At 45.5% G+C, this 19,557-nt stretch overlaps 1 protein-coding gene across 3 annotated transcripts in view; it reads left to right on the forward strand.

Annotated features, from left to right (window-relative positions):
- uck2a (uridine-cytidine kinase 2a) overlaps window positions 1-19,557 on the forward strand; it is a 73,202-nt gene that overhangs the window by 16,289 nt on the left and 37,356 nt on the right. For 2 of the 3 annotated variants that reach the window (XM_041208179.1, XM_041208182.1), the window contains exon 1: window positions 14,913-15,273. In XM_041208179.1, coding sequence (XP_041064113.1) covers window positions 15,184-15,273 — 90 coding nt within the window. In that variant the 5' untranslated portion in view covers window positions 14,913-15,183. Of the gene's footprint in view, window positions 1-14,912; window positions 15,274-19,557 lie in introns of those variants that run through there. The other variant, XM_041208180.1, reaches the window with a different exon arrangement.

The following is a 19,557-nucleotide window of genomic DNA, read 5'->3' on the forward strand; positions in this document are numbered from 1 at the left end:
CATTGGTTTTAATCTTTCAGAATTCCTTAGATTCTAGAATGGCCGCTGTGGATTGGAAGATATCAGATGTAACCCTACTATTCAATCAAGGAGAGAGAGAGAAAACAGGAAATTATAGGCCAGTAAGCCTGATATCAGAAGTAGGAAAAATGTGAGAATCTATTATTAGGGACATGGTACAAGGGCACTTAAAAAATCATAATGTGATTAGAGTTAATACAGTTTTATGAAAGGGAAATCTATTTTTTGAGGATATAACTAGCAAAGTAGACAAGGAGGAACCAATGTAAAACAAAAACAGAATTACCTGGAAAAACTCAGCAGGTCTGGCAGCATCGGCGGAGAAGAAAAGAGTTGACGTTTCGAGTCCTCATGACCCTTCGACAGAACCAATGTAGTTTGCTTGCATTATCAAACAACATTCAATAAGATGTCACGCAAAAGATTTGGGCTCATGGGATTGGTAGTAATATGTTAGCTTTGATTGAAGATTTGTTAACAGATGGAAAACAGGGGCAGAAATGAATGGTTTATTTTGAAGCTGTTACCCCATGCCATTGTTTCCTCTAGACTTGACCATTCCAATGCAATCCTGGCCCGTCTTCCACTTTCTGTCCTTCAAAACTCTGCTGCCTGTGTCCAAACTTGCAACACCCATCACCCCTGTGCTTGCTGATCTACACTGGCTCCTAGTTAAGCATTGCTTTAATTTTAAAATTCTCATCCTTGTTTTCAAATTCCTCCACTGCCTCTTCCCTCTCTATCCCTGTAATCTCCTCCAGCCCCAAAACCCTCATAGATATCTGAACTGCTCCAAATCTGATCTCTCGAGCATCCCCAATTTTAATTACTCCAGTTTGGTGGCTGTGCCTACACCTGGGGAGTTCCTTCCCTAAATTTTCTACTTATCTATTTCTGTTTCCTCCTTTAAAACCTACTTCTTTCGCCTGAATATCTCCTTATGTGATTCAGTGGGCAGAACTTTGCCGTCAGCAATGTCATCCCGCTCGCCGACACATAAAATGACGTGGGATAACAGCGGGCGGAACTCCCGACATCATCCCGCCCCATTTAAATTTTCAGGAAGGAAGGGGCGCAGCAAAATCAGCTGTGTGCCCGCCGACCTGCCAATTGAGGCCATTGACAGGACCATTTAAACAGCTAAAGGACCTGCCCGTCCAACATTAAGGTTGGCGGGCAAGCCAAGAGCCTCGGCGGCAAACAGATAAAACATAAAACCTCATCCAGCGGCGGGATGAGGTTTCATGCAGGGTTTTAAAGATTTTAATGAAGTTATTATGTTAATTATGAACATGTCCCATCTCATGTGACATTGTCACATGAGGGGGACATGTTAGGGAATTATTTTTTTTTCTATTTTTAATATTTTAAAAGTGTCAGTGAGCTCCCTGAGGCTTCGCTTAGCCTCAGGGAGATGTGCGCTCTTTCGTGCCCGCCCACATAAAATGGCAGGGGGGCCCGCTTCTCCGATGGGGATTGGGTCTAGAGGAAACAATCCCGGTGGGGATTGGCTCCCCGCCCGCTGGAGATTGGGTCAGGCCTGCCCGCCCAACAGGCAAAAAATTCTGCCCAGTGTGTTTTTTTAAGGTAACAGTCTTGTGAAGAGCCTTGGGACAGTTTACTATGTAGTTGGTAGGTTGTAATCAGTGGAACACTACAAGGATCAATGTTTTGGCCACAGCTATTTACAATCCATGTCAATGACTTAAATAGGGGATTGAGTATAATGGGCAGAATTTTACAGGTGGTGTTTTCCACCCTGCCACTCAAAAAGTCGGCAGGGAATGCCTTCTGGCCACAATGTCTAGAGAAGAGATTTCTGCCCCTCACTAAGGAGGAAGTCTCGCGTAAGAGGGCTGCCAGCCAATCTGATTGGCCTATAGTCCCAGCACGCCACTGGAAGCAGTGGCCACTACTGGGGATACAAGCATTCCCCAGATTCTAAGTCCCAGAGTCAGAATGAAGGTAAGTGTGGAGGTCTCATGGGAGGAACAGGAGGGGACACCCTAAGGAAAATGGGGGAGAGGATCAAGAAATGGTCCTGATCGCAAGGCCAAGTGGAGAAGGAGCACCCAAGGCAGACATTGGGTGGGGTGGTGGGGTTCTCGATGTGGAAAGGGGGCTAGTGAGGGAGGCCCCAGGCTCGAGCAGAGTGATCTGCTAGGCTCCCACGCACCACACCCCCACATCCCCCATGCGCGGCCCCCCATCTCTGACCTCCTCCAGCTGGTCTCAAAATTGAGGGAAGGGCCCTTAAATGACTCAAAAAATTGAGGACAGGTCAGGGGCAGGTGGGAGAGCAGCGACAAGGTCACATGGGGAATGTTACAGGCACACTCCTGTACCAATCTGCTGACCTGCTGTAAAATTCTGCCCTATGTATCCAAATTTGATGATACAAAGCTAGGGGGAGGAATTAAGCTATGAGCAGGATGCAAAGCAGCTGCAATGGGATATAGACAGATTAAGTAAGTGAGAAGGTTTCAGTTGGAGTATAATGTGTGGAAATGTAAAATTATCCACTTTAGTGCAAAGCATAGAAAAGCAGAATTTTTTTAAAAGTGAGAAACAAGTAAATGTTGGTGTGCAGGGGTATTTGTGTGTCTGTTCTTGAACCACATAAAGTTAACATGCAGGCACAGCTAGCAATTAGGAAGAGAAATGGTATGTTAGCCTTTATTGCAAGGAGGTTAGAGTATAAGAATTAAGAGATTTGCAGCAATTACATACGGCTTTGGTAAGACCACATCTGGAATACTGTGATAAAAACAAAAAAACTGCGGATGCTGGAAATCCAAAACAAAAACAGAATTACCTGGAAAAACTCAGCAGGTCTGGCAGCATCGGCGGAGAAGAAAAGAGTTGACGTTTCGAGTCCTCATGACCCTTCCACAGAACTTGAGTTCGAGTCCAGGAAAGAGCTGAAATATAAGCTGGTTTAAGGTGTGTGTGTGGGGGGCGGAGAGATAGAGAGACAGAGAGGTGGAGGGGGTTGGTGTGGTTGTAGGGACAAACAAGCAGTGATAGAAGCAGATCATCAAAAGATGTCAACGACAATAGTACAATAGAACACATAGGTGTTAAAGTTAAAGTTGGTGATATTATCTAAACGAATGTGCTAATTAAGAATGGATGGTAGGGCACTCAAGGTATAGCTCTAGTGGGTTTTTTTTTTATATAATGGAAATAGGTGGGAAAAGGAAAATCTTTATAATTTATTGGAAAAAAAAAAGGGGGAAACAGAAAGGGGGTGGGGATGGGGGAGGGAGCTCACGACCTAAAGTTGTTGAATTCAATATTCAGTCCGGAAGGCTGTAAAGTCCCTAGTCGGAAGATGAGGTGTTGTTCCTCCAGTTTGCGTTGGGCTTCACTGGAACAATGCAGCAAGCCAAGGACAGACATGTGGGCAAGAGAGCAGGGTGGAGTGTTAAAATGGCAAGCGACAGGGAGGTTGGGGTCATTCTTGCGGACAGACCGCAGGTGTTCTGCAAAGCGGTCGCCCAGTTTACGTTTGGTCTCTCCAATGTAGAGGAGACCACATTGGGAGCAACGAATGCAGTAGACCCTCCCCCATCCCCACCCCCTTTCTGTTTCCCCTTTTTTTTTTCCAATAAATTATAAAGATTTTCCTTTTCCCACCTATTTCCATTATATAAAAAAAAACCCACTAGAGCTATACCTTGAGTGCCCTACCATCCATTCTTAATTAGCGCATTCGTTTAGATAATATCACCAACTTTAACTTTAACACCTATGTGTTCTATTGTACTATTGTCGTTGACATCTTTTGATGATCTGATTCTATCACTGCTTGTTTGTCCCTACAACCACACCAACCCCCTCCATCTCTCTGTCTCTCTATCTCTCCGCCCCCCACACACACACCTTAAACCAGCTTATATTTCAGCTCTTTCCTGGACTCGAACTCAAGTTCTGTCGAAGGGTCATGAGGACTCGAAACGTCAACTCTTTTCTTCTCCGCCGATGCTGCCAGACCTGCTGAGTTTTTCCAGGTAATTCTGGAATACTGCGTACAGATTTGATCTCCTCACCTAAAGAAAAATATACTTTCCTTGGAGAGGGTGCAATGAAGGTTCACTAGATTGACTCCTGGGATGAGAGGGTTGACCTAATGTGAGAGGATGAATAGAATGGGCCAATATTCTTGGATTTTGGAAGAAAGTGAGTTAAACTCATTGAAATCTATAAAATTCTTAGAGGGCTTTACAGGATAGATGCTGAGAGGCTGATTGCCCTGCCTGGAGAGTCTGAAATCCTAAGGGTCATGACTCAGGGATCCGACATTTCAGACAGAGATGAAGGATGGAATTTACCTCTCCAGAGACTAAGTATAGTGGCAGGCAGGATAAGCAGCGTGTTTCCTGCTGAGGGGCGCAGCGGGTTCTCGCACTTGATTGTACACTTGGAAACTCATTCATTATGCATCGGTGAGCCGCCTTCCGAATCATTTGGCGAGGTGGGCACTGATTCATCCACCCTGCCATCACCTGATGGGGTCAAAGGTGCTGATGGAATATGTAAATGCCACCCAAACACACACATTAACTTTCTGCAGCCCAGCCGAGTGTGGTCTGGATTTTCTGAGATGGCCCACAGGAGAAAGAAGCCATGTGCCCAAGATTCAGCCATGACTCCCTGGTGGCTCTCCTCAAAGCCATCCACAAGCACCGTGATATCCTCTTCCTAAGGGATGGCACCAAGAGGTCCACAAACCTGCCTTGCCAGCCTGGGAGAGTGCTGTTGAGACCCAAAAGAAATGCACTGCAGTGCAGGAAGAGGATGAATGACCTAATCAGCTCCGCCAGGGTAGGTCAACTCTCTGCTCACTCCAACCTCACTCTCATAATGGCATCAGGCCACTGCAAGGGTTACACTCGTCAGGGGTCTCACACATTAATAGCTGAGGAGACATCAGCACGGAATGTCTCACACACTTCAACATCACCATCATCTCATCTATCATCCTGCACAAACAGCATCTCCAGCCCTTGCTGGGGAGGGCTCAACACACACAGCAGACATGCATGCTTCCCAACCTCTCCTCCATCCCTTCTCATCGCATTCCATCCATTTTTCTTCATGCAGGCCTAGCTGGTCCACAACAGAATGGAGAGACCCCAGACAGGAAGAGGGACGGCGGACATCCAGGAGCCCATTACCTTCGAGGATGAGGCAGCCAAGTTCGCAGGGGATGACAGGGATCACTCCTGTGGCAGAGGTGAGATCGACCTCTGCCAGCAACCCAATATGGATGAGCCTTCATGAGTTGATCAAATCCTGCAATGTTGCATTCTGCCTGCTCATTAACTTAATCTATCTTCTCTCTCCTACAGGCACCAACAGGCCCAGACACAGGTCCATCCAGCCCATCAGACCCAGCTCTCTCCAGTCTACCTCAGATGAGGCTCCATTCACTGAAGACGCATCACTGCATTCACCTGCATCCTCCCCCAGTGCAGAAACACATACCTCGGTGGGTCCTAAATCTAGATTAAGCTCTGAGTCACTTTCTGGAGATCACACTTTGACACCTCTCCACAGCAGTTGGGAGGCAGTGACAGCCCAGGTCTCTGGCACTCGGACAACTGCTGAAGAACGGGCACCTGCTCAGTTCAAGTCAGATGATGAGCCTCTGGAAACAGCTGTAGAACACATGCTGGAGATGCAAAGACAGGTGACAGAACAACAGGCAGAGTTGCGAGAGTCACTCAGCAGACTGGAGTGAGGGATGGAGGAGCCCATCCGCATTCTGTCTTATGTCATGGCTCCGACAAGTGAGCGCCTCAAGGTCACCATGGGAAGGGTAGCGGCCACTTTGGTCCAGCAGGTTCTGCTGGATTTGAGCTCAGACCTGCATTCCATCACTATAGGCATAGGTGGGATCCATCAGTGGCTAGGCAAGAGGGGAACGGGGCACCTTGATCTTCCTTCAGGTGTCCCTTCTCTTCGAGGAGTCAGGGAGGGGCCCTCAGATACCTGCAGGGAGGAGGACCATCAGCTGGACACCACGGGCCCATCTACCTAGGAGACACTGTGAATGTCCAGGCGCTGCAAATTCCCTCTGGCAGTGACTCCATCAGCTTCAGCTCCACAGGCCGAGGAGGGTGCACCTGCCCCCAGCAGGAGACCCAAAGCAGGCCAGGGCCCTCCAGGTCTCAGCCCCCCAGAGGACACCCACCAAGGTCATCACAATCAGCAGAACATAGCAGCCAGCAGGCTGCCTCCATCTCTGCTGCAGATGTTGGGGACGTAGCATCTGGACGTAGCGATTGGGTAAGAAAGGTTAAGAAATACTGAGAGCACGAGGGTGGTACAGGTGTTCACTCATGCACCTTTGTAAGTTCATTTTGAGTTCATGATAATGGTCTCATCATGTGAATGCCTCTTTCGTATGAATCTATGTGCCCTTTTATTGCGAGGGTGACCCACTCCTTGATTGCCTCCCTTTGTATGCTTCAGATTCACTGATGTTTATTAGACTCATGTTAGTCACTCACCCCTTGAGTCATGTAAGGGAGATGTGTCAAGCCATATCCTGAAAGTGACTGCACAATGAGATTTGATCCTTTAAGCCTTGCAACACACCATAGAATTATGTGTGCTCATGTGTCTTAGAGGGTTAAATATAATGGTTTCTACAACCACGTGCAAATCTCTGTGGCTGCTGAAAGTGTCACCTTCAGGTGGCAACAACTGCACAATGAGTGCTCACCTTTCCAAGAATGAGGGCTTTTGGACCCTTGAGTGTTACAGATCCAAGGCTGAATGCTGACCTTGCTTGTGATGTCACTGCTTGTAAAGGCCTTTCTGATCACTGGCATGGCACTAAAGGACAGGAGGAATGTGCTCAGGTCCACTTGCCTGGACCTTACTCCTGCTAGAATCTTGTGGCCATCAGTGTGTCACGGACACGTCTTCCACATTGTGCTGCTGCAATGGCATTCTCATGGCGAAGTTGACCATCATCGCTGTCCTCAGGTTCCTGCCCTTCCAAGTCCTCCTTGTCTGAGGAAATCCTCCATGTCACCCTTTGCCAAGTGAAATCCTCTTTAAAGTGCCAGGTTGTGCATGACGCAACTGACCAGGATGACGGGGGACACCCTCTGTGGAGAGTACTGCAGAGCCCCACCTGAACTGTCCAAGCAATAGAAGCACATCTTCAGGATGCCAATAGTTTGCTCAATGATGGACCTTGTCACAGAGTGCACCATGTTGTATCTCTCTTCCGAGGTATTTTGAGGACGATGCATGAGTATGATGAGTCATCTCTTCAGCACCTTTATCACCCAGCAGCCAAATCTGTAAGTGCCGCAGCCCTTCAAATATCTGTAGCACCTGGGAGTGACCCAGGATGTAGGAGTCATGAGAACTACCAGGATATCTGGCACAAAAATGCATGATCTGCTTCTGATGATCACAGACCAGCTGAACATTGATGGAGTAGAGCCCTTTCTTGCTAATGAAGATCAGCGACTGCTGCCAGGGAGCTCTTAAAGTGACATGTGTGCAATTGATCACATCCTGCACTCTTGGGAAGCAGAAGATCACCACAAATCCCAGAAATCTAGCAGCCTGGCTAGCTTCATCCATTGTGAACTTTATATAATTATAAGCCTTACTGTAGAGGGCATCCATCACCTCCTTTATACATTTATGTGTAGAGGCCTGAGAGATACCTCATTGGCCCCCTGTGGATCTCTAGAATAAGCTGCTTGCAAAGAAATTGAGTGCAGCGGTAACCTTAAGGGGCAATAGCAGGGGATGGCCTCCCAGTTCATGCGGCATCTGAACTCCCATAGAATGTGGCAAATATGAGCCACCCCATCTCTTGACAAATGTAGACGTGCCTGGCATTGTCTCTCACTCATCTCCAAATAGGAGAGACGTCTTCGGTATACCCTTGGTCATGCCAGTTGCGTCTGTGGAATGGGTCTCACCTCCTCAGCTTCTGGTTCTTCCTGGGGTACCACTGGACCATGGACCTCCGGCTGGGGCTCGTCTCTAAGCTGTGCAAGACAGCGCCGGGCCCTTCTTCTCCTCTTCAATCTGAGCAATGCCATCAAGAAGGCAGCATTGACTGCAGTTCCATTCTGCAATCCTTCTTCTTCCTGTAGACAGATACATTCATCTCTTGGATCTATTTTACCCAACAATTACAGACCTCCCACTCCAAGCCAGAAAGCCACTGTCATGCCCTTGGGTTGCACTTGTACTACCTGCCTTTCCCTGTTCCACCCTTGTAGCTGAGGCGCTCCCTCACAGATCATAGGTGCCTAAGACGCTACCCCAACAACTTGACATCTCAATCCCATATAGGATGGAAGAGGGTTGAGCACAGCCATGTAATTTTGAGGCTCAAAAAGGCACTCATAGGCTGTCTAATTTGGATTTGAGATTACCCCTGCCTTACACTTTTGGAATGTTTGGATGCCTTGTGCCCTATGACCCATGTCAAATGGACAATGCAGTTTGCAGGGTTTAATGGAGCTTCTTGTAGATATCCAGCAGCTGTGCTCTTTCAATGGCTGGCTGCCTCTTCCCTGCTCACATTCCTTTGATGGTTACATGATCAATGAGACCACCTCTAATGTGACCCGAATGCCTCATGTTGTCTTGTGTAAAAGTTCACCATGAGTTACTGGTTCCAACTTTAACTTTTCAATAAAGTCTTCATCAGTTCTCTCTGCTGAGCCTTCATCACCATATTGTAATTCTATTAAGTATGAGGTTTCCCCCTGAAAGGGCCCCAGAGTCTAGCCGTGGACTCCTCCCACACTGCCTCAGGTCCCTCCTGTGGTGATTTTTTTCCAGTTTCATTTTTAAACTGTGTCATTGATCCGGGGACTCAGGATGGTGGTGCTGCACTACTGTTTCCAGACCAGTTTCAACCCTCCCCCTGTCACCGTTCCTCCGATCATCCTGGAACCCTACGATGTGCAGGTAGACCTCCATCCGGTCACTCTCCAGCCTCACCTAGTAACCCTGGAGCCCATAGTGATTGTTGTGGACATCCCTGCCCTCCCCTTGAACCCATCACTGTGGATGCCCCCATGTCCCACCTGGACCTCACCCATCCCCAAGTTGAGGCCGTGTGCATGGTCACATCAAGAGGCGTCCCTGCCACAAGAGCTTTGAATACACCCCCTTATGATGTTTTCCCCATTTACAGGTTGTAGGTGCCTCCCCTGAACATGCCTGTGCCCCACAGCATGCAGTGTGAGCTGTCCTGCCTGTGCCCTGCAGCACCCAGTGCAAGCAGTCCTGCCTGTGCCCCACAGCACCCAGCGTGAGCAGCCCTGCCTATGCCCCACAACACCCAGTGCGAGCATTCCTGTCTGTGCCCAGCAGTGCCGTGCCAGCAGCCCTCCATGTGCCCCACAGCGCCCAGTATGGGCAACCCTGCAGGTCATTGGGGAGACCTCACCTTGATTACATTTTTGGTCTCCTTATTTAACAAAGGATGTAAATGCATTGGAGGCGGATCAGACGGTGTTTACTAGATTGATACCTGAAATAAGGGGGTTGCCTTAGGAGGAAATGTTAGACAGACTGGGCTTGGGCTTGTTTCCACTGGAGTTTAGAAGAGTGAGGGGTGATTTAATTGAAGGATACAAGATCCTGAACGCCCTCAACAAGGTGGACGTTGAAACGATGTTTCCTCTTGTGGGTGAGTCCAGAACTAGGTGGCACTGTTTTAAAATTGGGGGTCGCCTTTTTAGGACAGAGATGGGAGAATTTTTTTCTTTCAGAGGATTCTGGGACTTTCAAACTTTCTGCCTAAGAAGGCGGAATAGGCAGGGTCATTGAATATTTTTAAGGCAGAGGTAGATCAATTCTTGTTAGGCAAGGGAATTAAAGTTTATTGGGGGTAGATAGGAATGTGGAATCACAACACAAGAAGATCAGCCATGATGTTATTGAATGGCAGAGCAGGCTTGAGGGGCTGAATGGCCTACTCCTGTTCCTTTTTTTTCTGTTCAATGTTCTTATGTGCCTGACAGCACCTTGTGTGAGCAGTCCTGCCTGTGCCCTGCAGCACCCAGTGCAAGCAGTCCTGTCTGTGCCCCACAGCATCCAGTGCAAGCAGTCCTGCCTGTGCCCCACAGCACCCAGCGTGAGCAGCCCTGTCTGTGCCCCACAGCACCCAGCGCGAGCATTCCTGTCTGTACCCAGCAGTGACTTGTGCCAGCAGCCCTGCATGAGCCCCACAGCGCCCAGTATAGGCAACCCTGCAGGACATTGGTGAGACCGCATCTTGATTACATTTTTGGTCTCCTTATTTAAGAAAGGATGTAAACGCGTTGGAGGCGGATCAGAGGGTGTTTACTAGATTGATACCTGGAATAAGGAGGTTGCCTTAGGAGGAAAAGTTAGACAGACTGGGCTTGGGCTTGTTTCCACTGGTGTTTAGAAGAGTGAGGGGGTGATTCGATTGAAGGATACAAGATCCTGAATGGCCTCAACAAGGTGGACGTTACCTCTTGTGGGTGAGTCCAGAACTAGGGGGCACTGTTTTAAAATTGGGGGTTGCCTTTTTAGGACAGAGATGGGGAGAAATTTTTTTCTTTCAGAGGATTCTGGGACTTTCAAACTCTCTGCCTTAGAAGGCGGAATAGGCAGGGTCATTGAATATTTTTAAGGCAGAGGTAGATCGATTCTTGTTAGGCAAGGGAATTAAAGTTTATTGGGGGTAGATGAGAATGTGGAAATCATAATACAAGATCAGCCATGAGGTTATTGAATGACAGAGCAGGTTCGAGGGGCCGAATAGCCTACTCCTGTTCCTTTTTTTTCTGTTCATTGTTCCTATGTGCGCCCTGGCACCCAGCGCAAGCTGCCCTGCTTGCACCGCAGCACCCAGTGCGAGCTGCCCTGCCTGCACCGCAGCACCCAGTGCGAGCTGCCCTGCCTGCACCGCAGCACCCAGTGCGAGCTGCCCTGCCTGCACCGCAGCACCCAGTGCGAGCTGCCCTGCCTGCACCGCAGCACCCAGTGCGAGCTGCCCTGCTTGCACCGCAGCACCCAGTGCGAGCTGCCCTGCTTGCACCGCAGCACCCAGTGCGAGCTGCCCTGCCTGCACCGCAGCACCCAGTGCGAGCTGCCCTGCTTGCACCGCAGCACCCAGTGCGAGCTGCCCTGCCTGCACCGCAGCACCCAGTGCGAGCTGCCCTGCCTGCACCGCAGCACCCAGTGCGAGCTGCCCTGCCTGCACCGCAGCACCCAGTGCGAGCTGCCCTGCCTGCACCGCAGCACCCAGTGCGATCTGCCCTGGCTGTGTCTCGCAGCACCCAGTGCGAGCTGCCCTGGCTGTGTCTCGCAGCACCCAGTGCGAGCTGCCCTGGCTGTGTCTCGCAGCACCCAGTGCGAACAGCCCTGGCTGTGTCTCGCAGCACCCAGTGCGAACAGCCCTGGCTGTGTCTCGCAGCACCCAGTGCGAACAGCCCTGCTTGTGCCCCGCAGCACTCAGTGTAAGCAGCCCTTCCTTATGTGGTTTGTTGTCATATTTTGTTTTAAAATACTCCTGTGCAGCACCTTGGGGCTTTTTATTACACTGAAGGCGCTAAATAAATATAAGTAGTTCAATTAATATCATTAAAAAATGATCTGGTCTTTATCATATTGCTATTCATGGACTTAGCTGTGTGCAAATTGGCTGCCTCATTTCTTACAATCCAACAATGACAATATTTCCAAAGTATTTCATTGGCTGTAAAGTACTTTAGGATGTCCTGTGAAAGGCGCTATCGAAATGCAAGTCTTCCTTTCTTTTATATATAGCAAAGATATTTCATGATCTTGATAATGTGAGATCAAAGCATCATGAATACCTTTTGCCCTGGCAGTTTTTTCCCTCACCTGCTCTCCTGACTCCTTCCTGGAATATGATATTCTTCTTTGCTGTGTCTCTCTGAGCAGTATTTCTAAGTGAGCCTTGGCAAGGGGACAATTGAAATCTATACTAGACTGATTGAAAGAAAATGTGTACTCTGATAAAAATAAGATCCCTACATAGAAAGGCAGTACATGCACTCTACCCAGTCACCACATGTTACCACATTGTATGTTAATTCATGCTATATTTTGCAAAATTATTTGAGAAACCAAATGACTGACTTAAGTATGAAATGGAAAATTGTTTATTGGGTGCTTTCTGAGGTTGAGAATACAGCACATTGTTGGAGAAGAGCAGACACCTGGGGCCAGATTTTATTGTGGCTCAGGGAAACCTGACCTGCACACTTTAGTGCCTTCTGAAAGCTGACCCACATGTGACTTTGTCCAGGATTTTTGGCTTTTCATACAGGGGTCGCGCTTGCAATGCATTTTGCTTGCTGTGATGGAGTTCATGAGGAGTGTGAGTTAATTGGAAGGCCAATATAGCAGTAGAGCTCCAAATATTGTTTAAAGGTTCCCAAAGTTGCACCCCTCACACCACCCCCCTCACTCCCCTATCTTCCCGCATGCCACCCCCATGTCCCTTCAGGCCATCCCATGACCCTTCAGCCCCCTACCCATCCCAGTGCCCCTTACTCCCACACCTACCCTTGTCCCCTCATATGCCCCATCCCACTTCCATCCCCCATGCATGCATCCTTTACAGCCACTCACCCAGTATGCACTTTGTACAGTCCCCAGGAGCAATGAGAATTATTTTAAAATCATTGGGAAAAAATAAACCTCTAACAATCTAATAAAGAACTGAATTCAAACACACAATCATTGTTACTGTAAAAAAACTGCTCCAGTATCCAAAACTTGTAATCCTTTAAGTGCCTATTAGGTTTGTATACAAATTTAAAAAGCCTCAGCAAAAACATATTCTGTTATTAAAGCCTCTTAAAAGTTTCCATTGTTCTTAAATCAATAGACCATTTGCTGAGTTGAACCAATTACATGTTTTGAAACCCAGCCAAGCACTCATAATGGCTACAGCTCTCATAACAATAATTTCTAGCTACATTGTCTGAAACTGACAAAACAGAATCGTGTCCCATTTCCATTTCAAAGTAGAGTCCATGTCAATGAATGGAGAAGAGTAGATAGACTTTTTTTCCACTTTCAAAAGCAGGTTTTTTTTAAAACAGCCAGCGTTGTCAGCTGGTTTAAATTGCAGCACTAAACATGACAGCGGGGACTGACATGACTTTCTTTTTACATTTTTCAATCCATTATAGCATTTCTTCAATAGAAAAGATCCTGTAATGTATGAAAACACTTACACAATGGTGGTCAGTGTAAGAATCAACTTACCTTTGGAGGACAGGCCCCTATGATGAATCACTGCATTAAAAACACATCTGCATTACAACACAGTATCTGAAAGTGATATTCAAATCTATCAAAACATTTTACACTTTTTGAATGCTCCCAACTCAGGCTTGGTCATGAACTCTGCAAGGAGGTGCGTCATTTTTTAGAGCTTCCAAAGTCCACACCAGCACATGAAAATCATTTGCAGGAGGATATATAATTTTCCTGTGGTCCTCACAATGGGGACCCCGAACATGGGAGAGGTGCGAGTGTGTTTTTCACCCAATGCCTTCCCAAATCACAAGAATGTCGCATTAAAATGGTTTGGGGTCGGGAAGGCAGAAGGAAATTGTTTTTCCAGCAAAACAAAGCAAAATTCAGTGGTTCATGACCAGATTCGCACCTCCGTTGGGAGATGAAAATCCAGTCCCTGACCTATGGTATACTTGTGCTATTCCTGATCTGGCAGATGCTTGTGCTATAATAAATGTCGGAGGGTTATCGTCGACCTGAAACTTCTAACTCTGTTCCTCTCTCCACGGATGTCCCCTGACCTGCTGAGTATTTCCAGCACTTTGTGTGTTATTTCAGATTCCCAGCATCTGCAGTATTTTGCTTTTGCTGTGCTCTCCCTGATCTGCGATTAGCTTCTGCTCTCAGTGCTCAGTGAGTGCCTGCACTGATCAAATCTTTTTGTGAAAAATGTTAGTTCACATTGCTTGATGTCCTTTTCACTGTATGAAGAATAGATAATAAGCATTTGAGCTTTCTTGTACGCCGGATCCTGTTTTCTCACCTCTCAAACGGCCAACATTCCAGGGAAGGACAACACTTCAAAGACACTGTGAAGCTCTCCCTAAAAGACAGTGGCATTGAAATTAAAGGCTGAGAGGAGCTTGCTACCAATTGTTCAGAATGGTGACAACCTCTCCATCACGCTGCATCACACTTTGAGTCACAATGCCTTAATGGTGAGGCAGAGCGGCAGAGGAAAGGGTACAAATCCTGCACTCTGGATCCCACTACTCATGTCCAAAGATCTGCGAGTTGAGAATCTGCCTGTTAAGTCACATGAAGAACCATGGCTGAAACTCACAACCCTAAGTAGATGTCATCCTCTCCTGGAATTGAGAGACAGCCGCGGCCAGTGAGGACAATGTAAATAGTCTTACATCAGACTCCCTAGTGTAATTAATTTACCCCCATATTTTCATGCATTTGTTTCGGCTGAATTACAAACGGCTGAGAGGATTTAAGGCAGGCTAGTTCCACAATCCATGTATATCACCTTGCATATTTAGAAGATAGCATCATAGCACTAAATTAAATAGCATCATATTAGATCCTCATTGACGGAATGGGAGAGAGGAAATTAAAATAAGGCACCAGTCACAACTGGAGTTAACGTGGATAAAAGTTCATACCTTCATGTTTTCTTTGGATTTCTCAAAGGTGTTTACTAATTATTTGAAAAATTTGAATTTCAATAAAATGTTTTTAAAATATTTTTTATGACATACTATTTTGGATGCCATTGATTGGCTATTCCCAGTAAAATGAGCTATGGGTGGTTTCTTCCCTTATTGCTCAGAAACAGCTCCGCCCATGCCCCTGAGTATAAAGTTGGCATGCCTGGGTAGCGCTGCTGGGGGATGGTGGTTCTGACTCAGTAGTTTGCTGCATCTAGTCTGATGCGACGGGTGGGGATCGGAAAGCGTCTGCGCTGTGTCATCATCCAGTGTTATAAATTCGGGTGTTCTTCGGAAATGCAACTGCAAGAAATCCAGTCGAGTTAGCCCTTTTCTTTTCTCTTCTCCCTAGGAGCCACCAAGACCGGATTCGCAGGTGGGGGAGGGAGGAAAAAAAAATAACCAAAGAGCTGAGTGCACCATGGCAGGAGACAGCGATCAGACGGTGCAGAACCACAAACCCCGCAAACCCTTTGTAATCGGGGTCGGAGGGGGCACCGCCAGCGGCAAAGTATGGCTTTATGTATCCGATCGATGCGTTTTCTCGGTGATTGTCAGCGAGTTGAAGCGGCGGCTTGGTTCCTCCGGGTTTTACACGCCGCTTTGTCCCGGGCTGTCTGCATCTGGGCATTAGTAAAAGGGGGAAAGAGGGAAGCCTTTTAGACACCCTGTCGGCTGGGTGCTACAGAGTTGCAACGTTTTATATAAGGGGGAGGATAGATACTCAAAGGTTGTGGTTCCATGTATCGGAATATTGTTGCTAAATGTAGCAATGTAATCTGCGACCCGCGGCGGGTGTGTAAAGCAAACCAGTCCAAACCCCTCTCTCCAGTCACCGCAACTGCTGCATCCTTTGTCATTAACAAGCCACTTGGTAACACACACACACACATATGTAATATATATTTGTGTGATTTGCAGAGAGGGAGTGTCATGAGGGTCAGGTTTTAACGTGGAGTTAATGATCTTTTAGTTGATAAGCGTATGTTATTGTTTGACACCGTTTTAGATTTGCGGAGGGGGTTTGGAAGCGTTGAGAACTTTTCTCTTTGAGGTTCTGAGCCCTGTGCCAGACTCATGCCAAAACAGGTCAAGTTTGTTCGTAACTCTCTATTTTTCTCTTGCACTTTGTATCCGGTCAGCCGGCTATATGTTTCCCGCCATGTGTTGAGATGCCATTAGGATTTTTTTTGTGTGTGAGAATCTCTTTCCCCAAGGTTACTCACATAAGTGATCTTCCTGAATTCCATAGCAATAAAGCAACAAGCCCTCGCGGTATGTAAATCGGATGTGTTTTGTCAAACGCCTCCCAAGTTAAGTAGTTGTTTTTTTTATATATGGGAAGAGGATTTTTCGGCCATTTTCTTTCTATTGGGGGAGGGGGAGAGAGATGTTTAACTTGTCAGGATGGTTTCACAGATGAAATTAACCAAATTTATGCGTTTTAATCATAATTTGAATTCTTTGCGTGCCCATTTTAAAGGGGAGAAATATTTGCGTAGAAGGACGGCGTCTCTAAAGTTGGTGTAATACTTTTTTTTGCTAATGTTAAAGGTATCTGCTCACTTTTATAATTTAGAGCTGGAATTAACATAATCATTAGATACTCACATGTATGTGGGGGCTCCCTGTAATGCAAAAGGAATGGGGGGGAAGGATTGACGTTTTTGAATGTACATTTCCATGCATTGATGAACAAACGGATTAATTAGAAGACCTGAGTTTTTCCAGCTATTTTTATTTTAATTGGAAGTATTATGCCCGATTGGAAAAGGGGATTTCATATGTGCAAAACCAATTTTGAAAGTAACAATCCATTTGGATTCTGGTTTTACCAGGAGAGGTGCAAAAACTAGATCATTAAGCTGTCTTCAAAAACTTTCATTCTGTGAAAATGATGTAACGGTACAATGATCCAGTTGCTGATCGCCCTGTATTTGTGTGCGATTTGCTCCAGGACATTACTGATGCCGCTTTCATAACATTAGCCAATTCTGGCGAAATTATTGTATCATGTGTAAAGGATCACAAGAACTTGGGGCAGTTGGATTTGTAAGCGCCCTGTTTTTTAATCCCCTACATTGCGACAGTGACTACATCCTTGGCTATAAAGTGCTTTGGGATGGTGTGAAAGGTGCTATATAAATGCCATTCTGTCTTTTTCTGGTTGCTATTATTTGTGGCATGGAAAAAGTCTGAAGCAGCATGTAATGCTTCTGATTTTCAAACACCAACCAAAAAGACCTATTTGATTTCTAAATAGAATAATGGGGTGGAAACTACAGGCAATGAAAATACTGGACATACATAGCAGGCCAGTCACCAGCCAGAAAGAGAAACAAAAAATAACATAGGCTGTATATCTCCAGCATGTTCCAGTTTGCATTTTGAATTGGCTTTTTAAAATTCATGCAATTTTCTGATACTATATGGGAGCCTGATCAGAGTTTGCTGAGCCCTCTATTTATTAAAATTGAATTATGTGCTTTAATCCTGCCATGTTGCAAAATAATGACAGCATTGTAATGGTGAAATTGCTATATGTTTTTGTATCTCTCTTAGTTATTATTTTGCATGTGTTGCGAATGTGATATTAATTTCTTCTGGTCAAGTCCAATCACGTGTTTAAGCCTGGAACAAGCTTAAAATATTTTCTGTATAATGTAGTAGTCTAACACTAACCTTGCAGCACAATCCTGCCACTCATGACGTTGGTACCTAGCTTAATGCTTCACTGCATTTTGCTGATAGTGCAGTCTAATTGTGACATAGTCTAGTTGAATAGCCAATATGTTTGCTGCATCAGGTAATTCGGTCTGTTCAGCATCTTGTATTACATTGATCTGCTAAATGTTCTGTCCAAAAAGTGGAAGTCTTGGCCCATTGGAGGTTTAAATTGCAACAAAAAAATCACAGCTGGACATTTTCTTGTCAAGGAAGATTGTGTTGACACCCTTTCTTCCTCATTGGCTGGTGTCTTGCATTGCACCATGCACTGCATTCCGTTAAATGAACCTTCAGTCATTTTGTGTGACTATTTCTGTTGATCATTGCATTCATCTTGATGGTGACGTGATACAAAGTCAATATAAGAAGTAGTTCTGCTTTAATCCTTCAAGGTACAATTGCAGCGAAAGCTGCTGAGTTGATATTAGAGTAAATTGCACAGTAACTAAATCAGAAAAACGTTTTTAAAAATTTATTCATGGGATGTGGGCGTCGCTACCTAGGCCAGCATTTATTGCCCATCCCTAATTGCCCTTGTTCAAAGGGCGGTTAAGAGTCAATCATTTGCACATGAGCAGTTTAGAATGGGATCACCTTTCTTTCTGATATGAATATAAATTTCCTGGTAGCTGTTCAGAACTACTTAACAGGAGTGGGCCATCCAGCCTCTAGAGCCTGTTTCTCCATGCAATTAGACCATGGCTGATCTATATCCTAACTCCATCAGTTCTATAAACCTTTAATACCTTTGCCTAACATTCTATCAATTTTAATTTTTACATTTTCAATTGATCAAGTCCAAACAGCTTCTTGGAAGAAAGTGTTTTTGGATTTCCACTCCTACTTCTTCCACTACCCAAAGATGAGCCACTCCACCCACTCAGGAAGGCAAGAACACAGCAGTTTCTGCCTGTTGTGGTAAGATCCTTTGTGGGGTAGAGCTCTGTTTAGAATTGAGTGTGCAACATCACTTTTTTTGGTAGGACTCTTCACCACCTGGAAGCTGAATCACTGCCTTATTTACCAATTGTAATGTTATGATCTTTGTAGAGACCAGTAATGTTTTAGGTTTCTTTTCAAATTCCAAAAAATAGGTATTTACTAAAAAAATGAATACACAAGGTTCATGTTTTAAACAAAATAATTTTACTACATACAAAGAACAGGAACTATCTTTAACTGACTATTTAAGATAAAAATGCAATTTCTTATGCTCTATATCAAATGTCTTAACTCCATTTTCCTTCCACCTCCATTAGACTTACACCCCAAAACCCTCAAGCCATATACCTATTTAAAAACTTGAAAATTAACTGCTTGATCTGGGTACTGTGTCAACAGTTCGTAAATAGGATGAGATTTCTTGCGCCTTCCGTTTACTTCCTGCAAAGTTCTCCCTTCAAATCTCCTCCAACCATCCTAAGGTTCCAAATTGCCCGTTCAACATGGTCATCTCTGGTGTTTTAAACATAGCCACCTTGGGTCAAAACCCTCCTGGTTCTAATATTCTTTTAACTATATTGAGTTTTCTACCTAAATCACTTTATTTCTCTCTCACCAGCTGGGTTATACCAGAAATGCAACCCACTGTTATTAGAGTCCTTCAGTTAACGAGAGTTTTTAATTCTTTTGGACAACACCCAAAATTTCATCTGTATTCTGCCGAAAAAGATGCTTCCTTTTACTCCAGATTTTTCTAAACCTAACTCTAAACTGCTTGAACTGAGAACCACCTTTAGGAACCCACTCATCCTTATAATTAACTCGTTGACCCTTTTTTTTTTCTAACCTTCATCTCCCAGACAACCTGGTCCCATGATTGTTTACTAGAACTCAGCTGCTTTTTTTAACCAGAAATCAGATCTTGGTTCTTAAAGTGACCACCATCCCACATAAGATATATTTTTCCCTAAAATCATGTGGGCCATCACAGTAGTTAATCCATCCATTAGAGACCAGCTGTCTTGATTGTTATCCTTTCCAAACCATGTGATTAAAAGAGGATATTCCCAAGATTGAGATTTATATATATTTTAAAAATCAGAACACTTTCAAAGTTTATGAATTC

Source organism: Carcharodon carcharias, chromosome 16 (genome assembly GCF_017639515.1).
Source record: "Carcharodon carcharias isolate sCarCar2 chromosome 16, sCarCar2.pri, whole genome shotgun sequence".
Lineage (NCBI taxonomy): Eukaryota > Metazoa > Chordata > Chondrichthyes > Lamniformes > Lamnidae > Carcharodon > Carcharodon carcharias.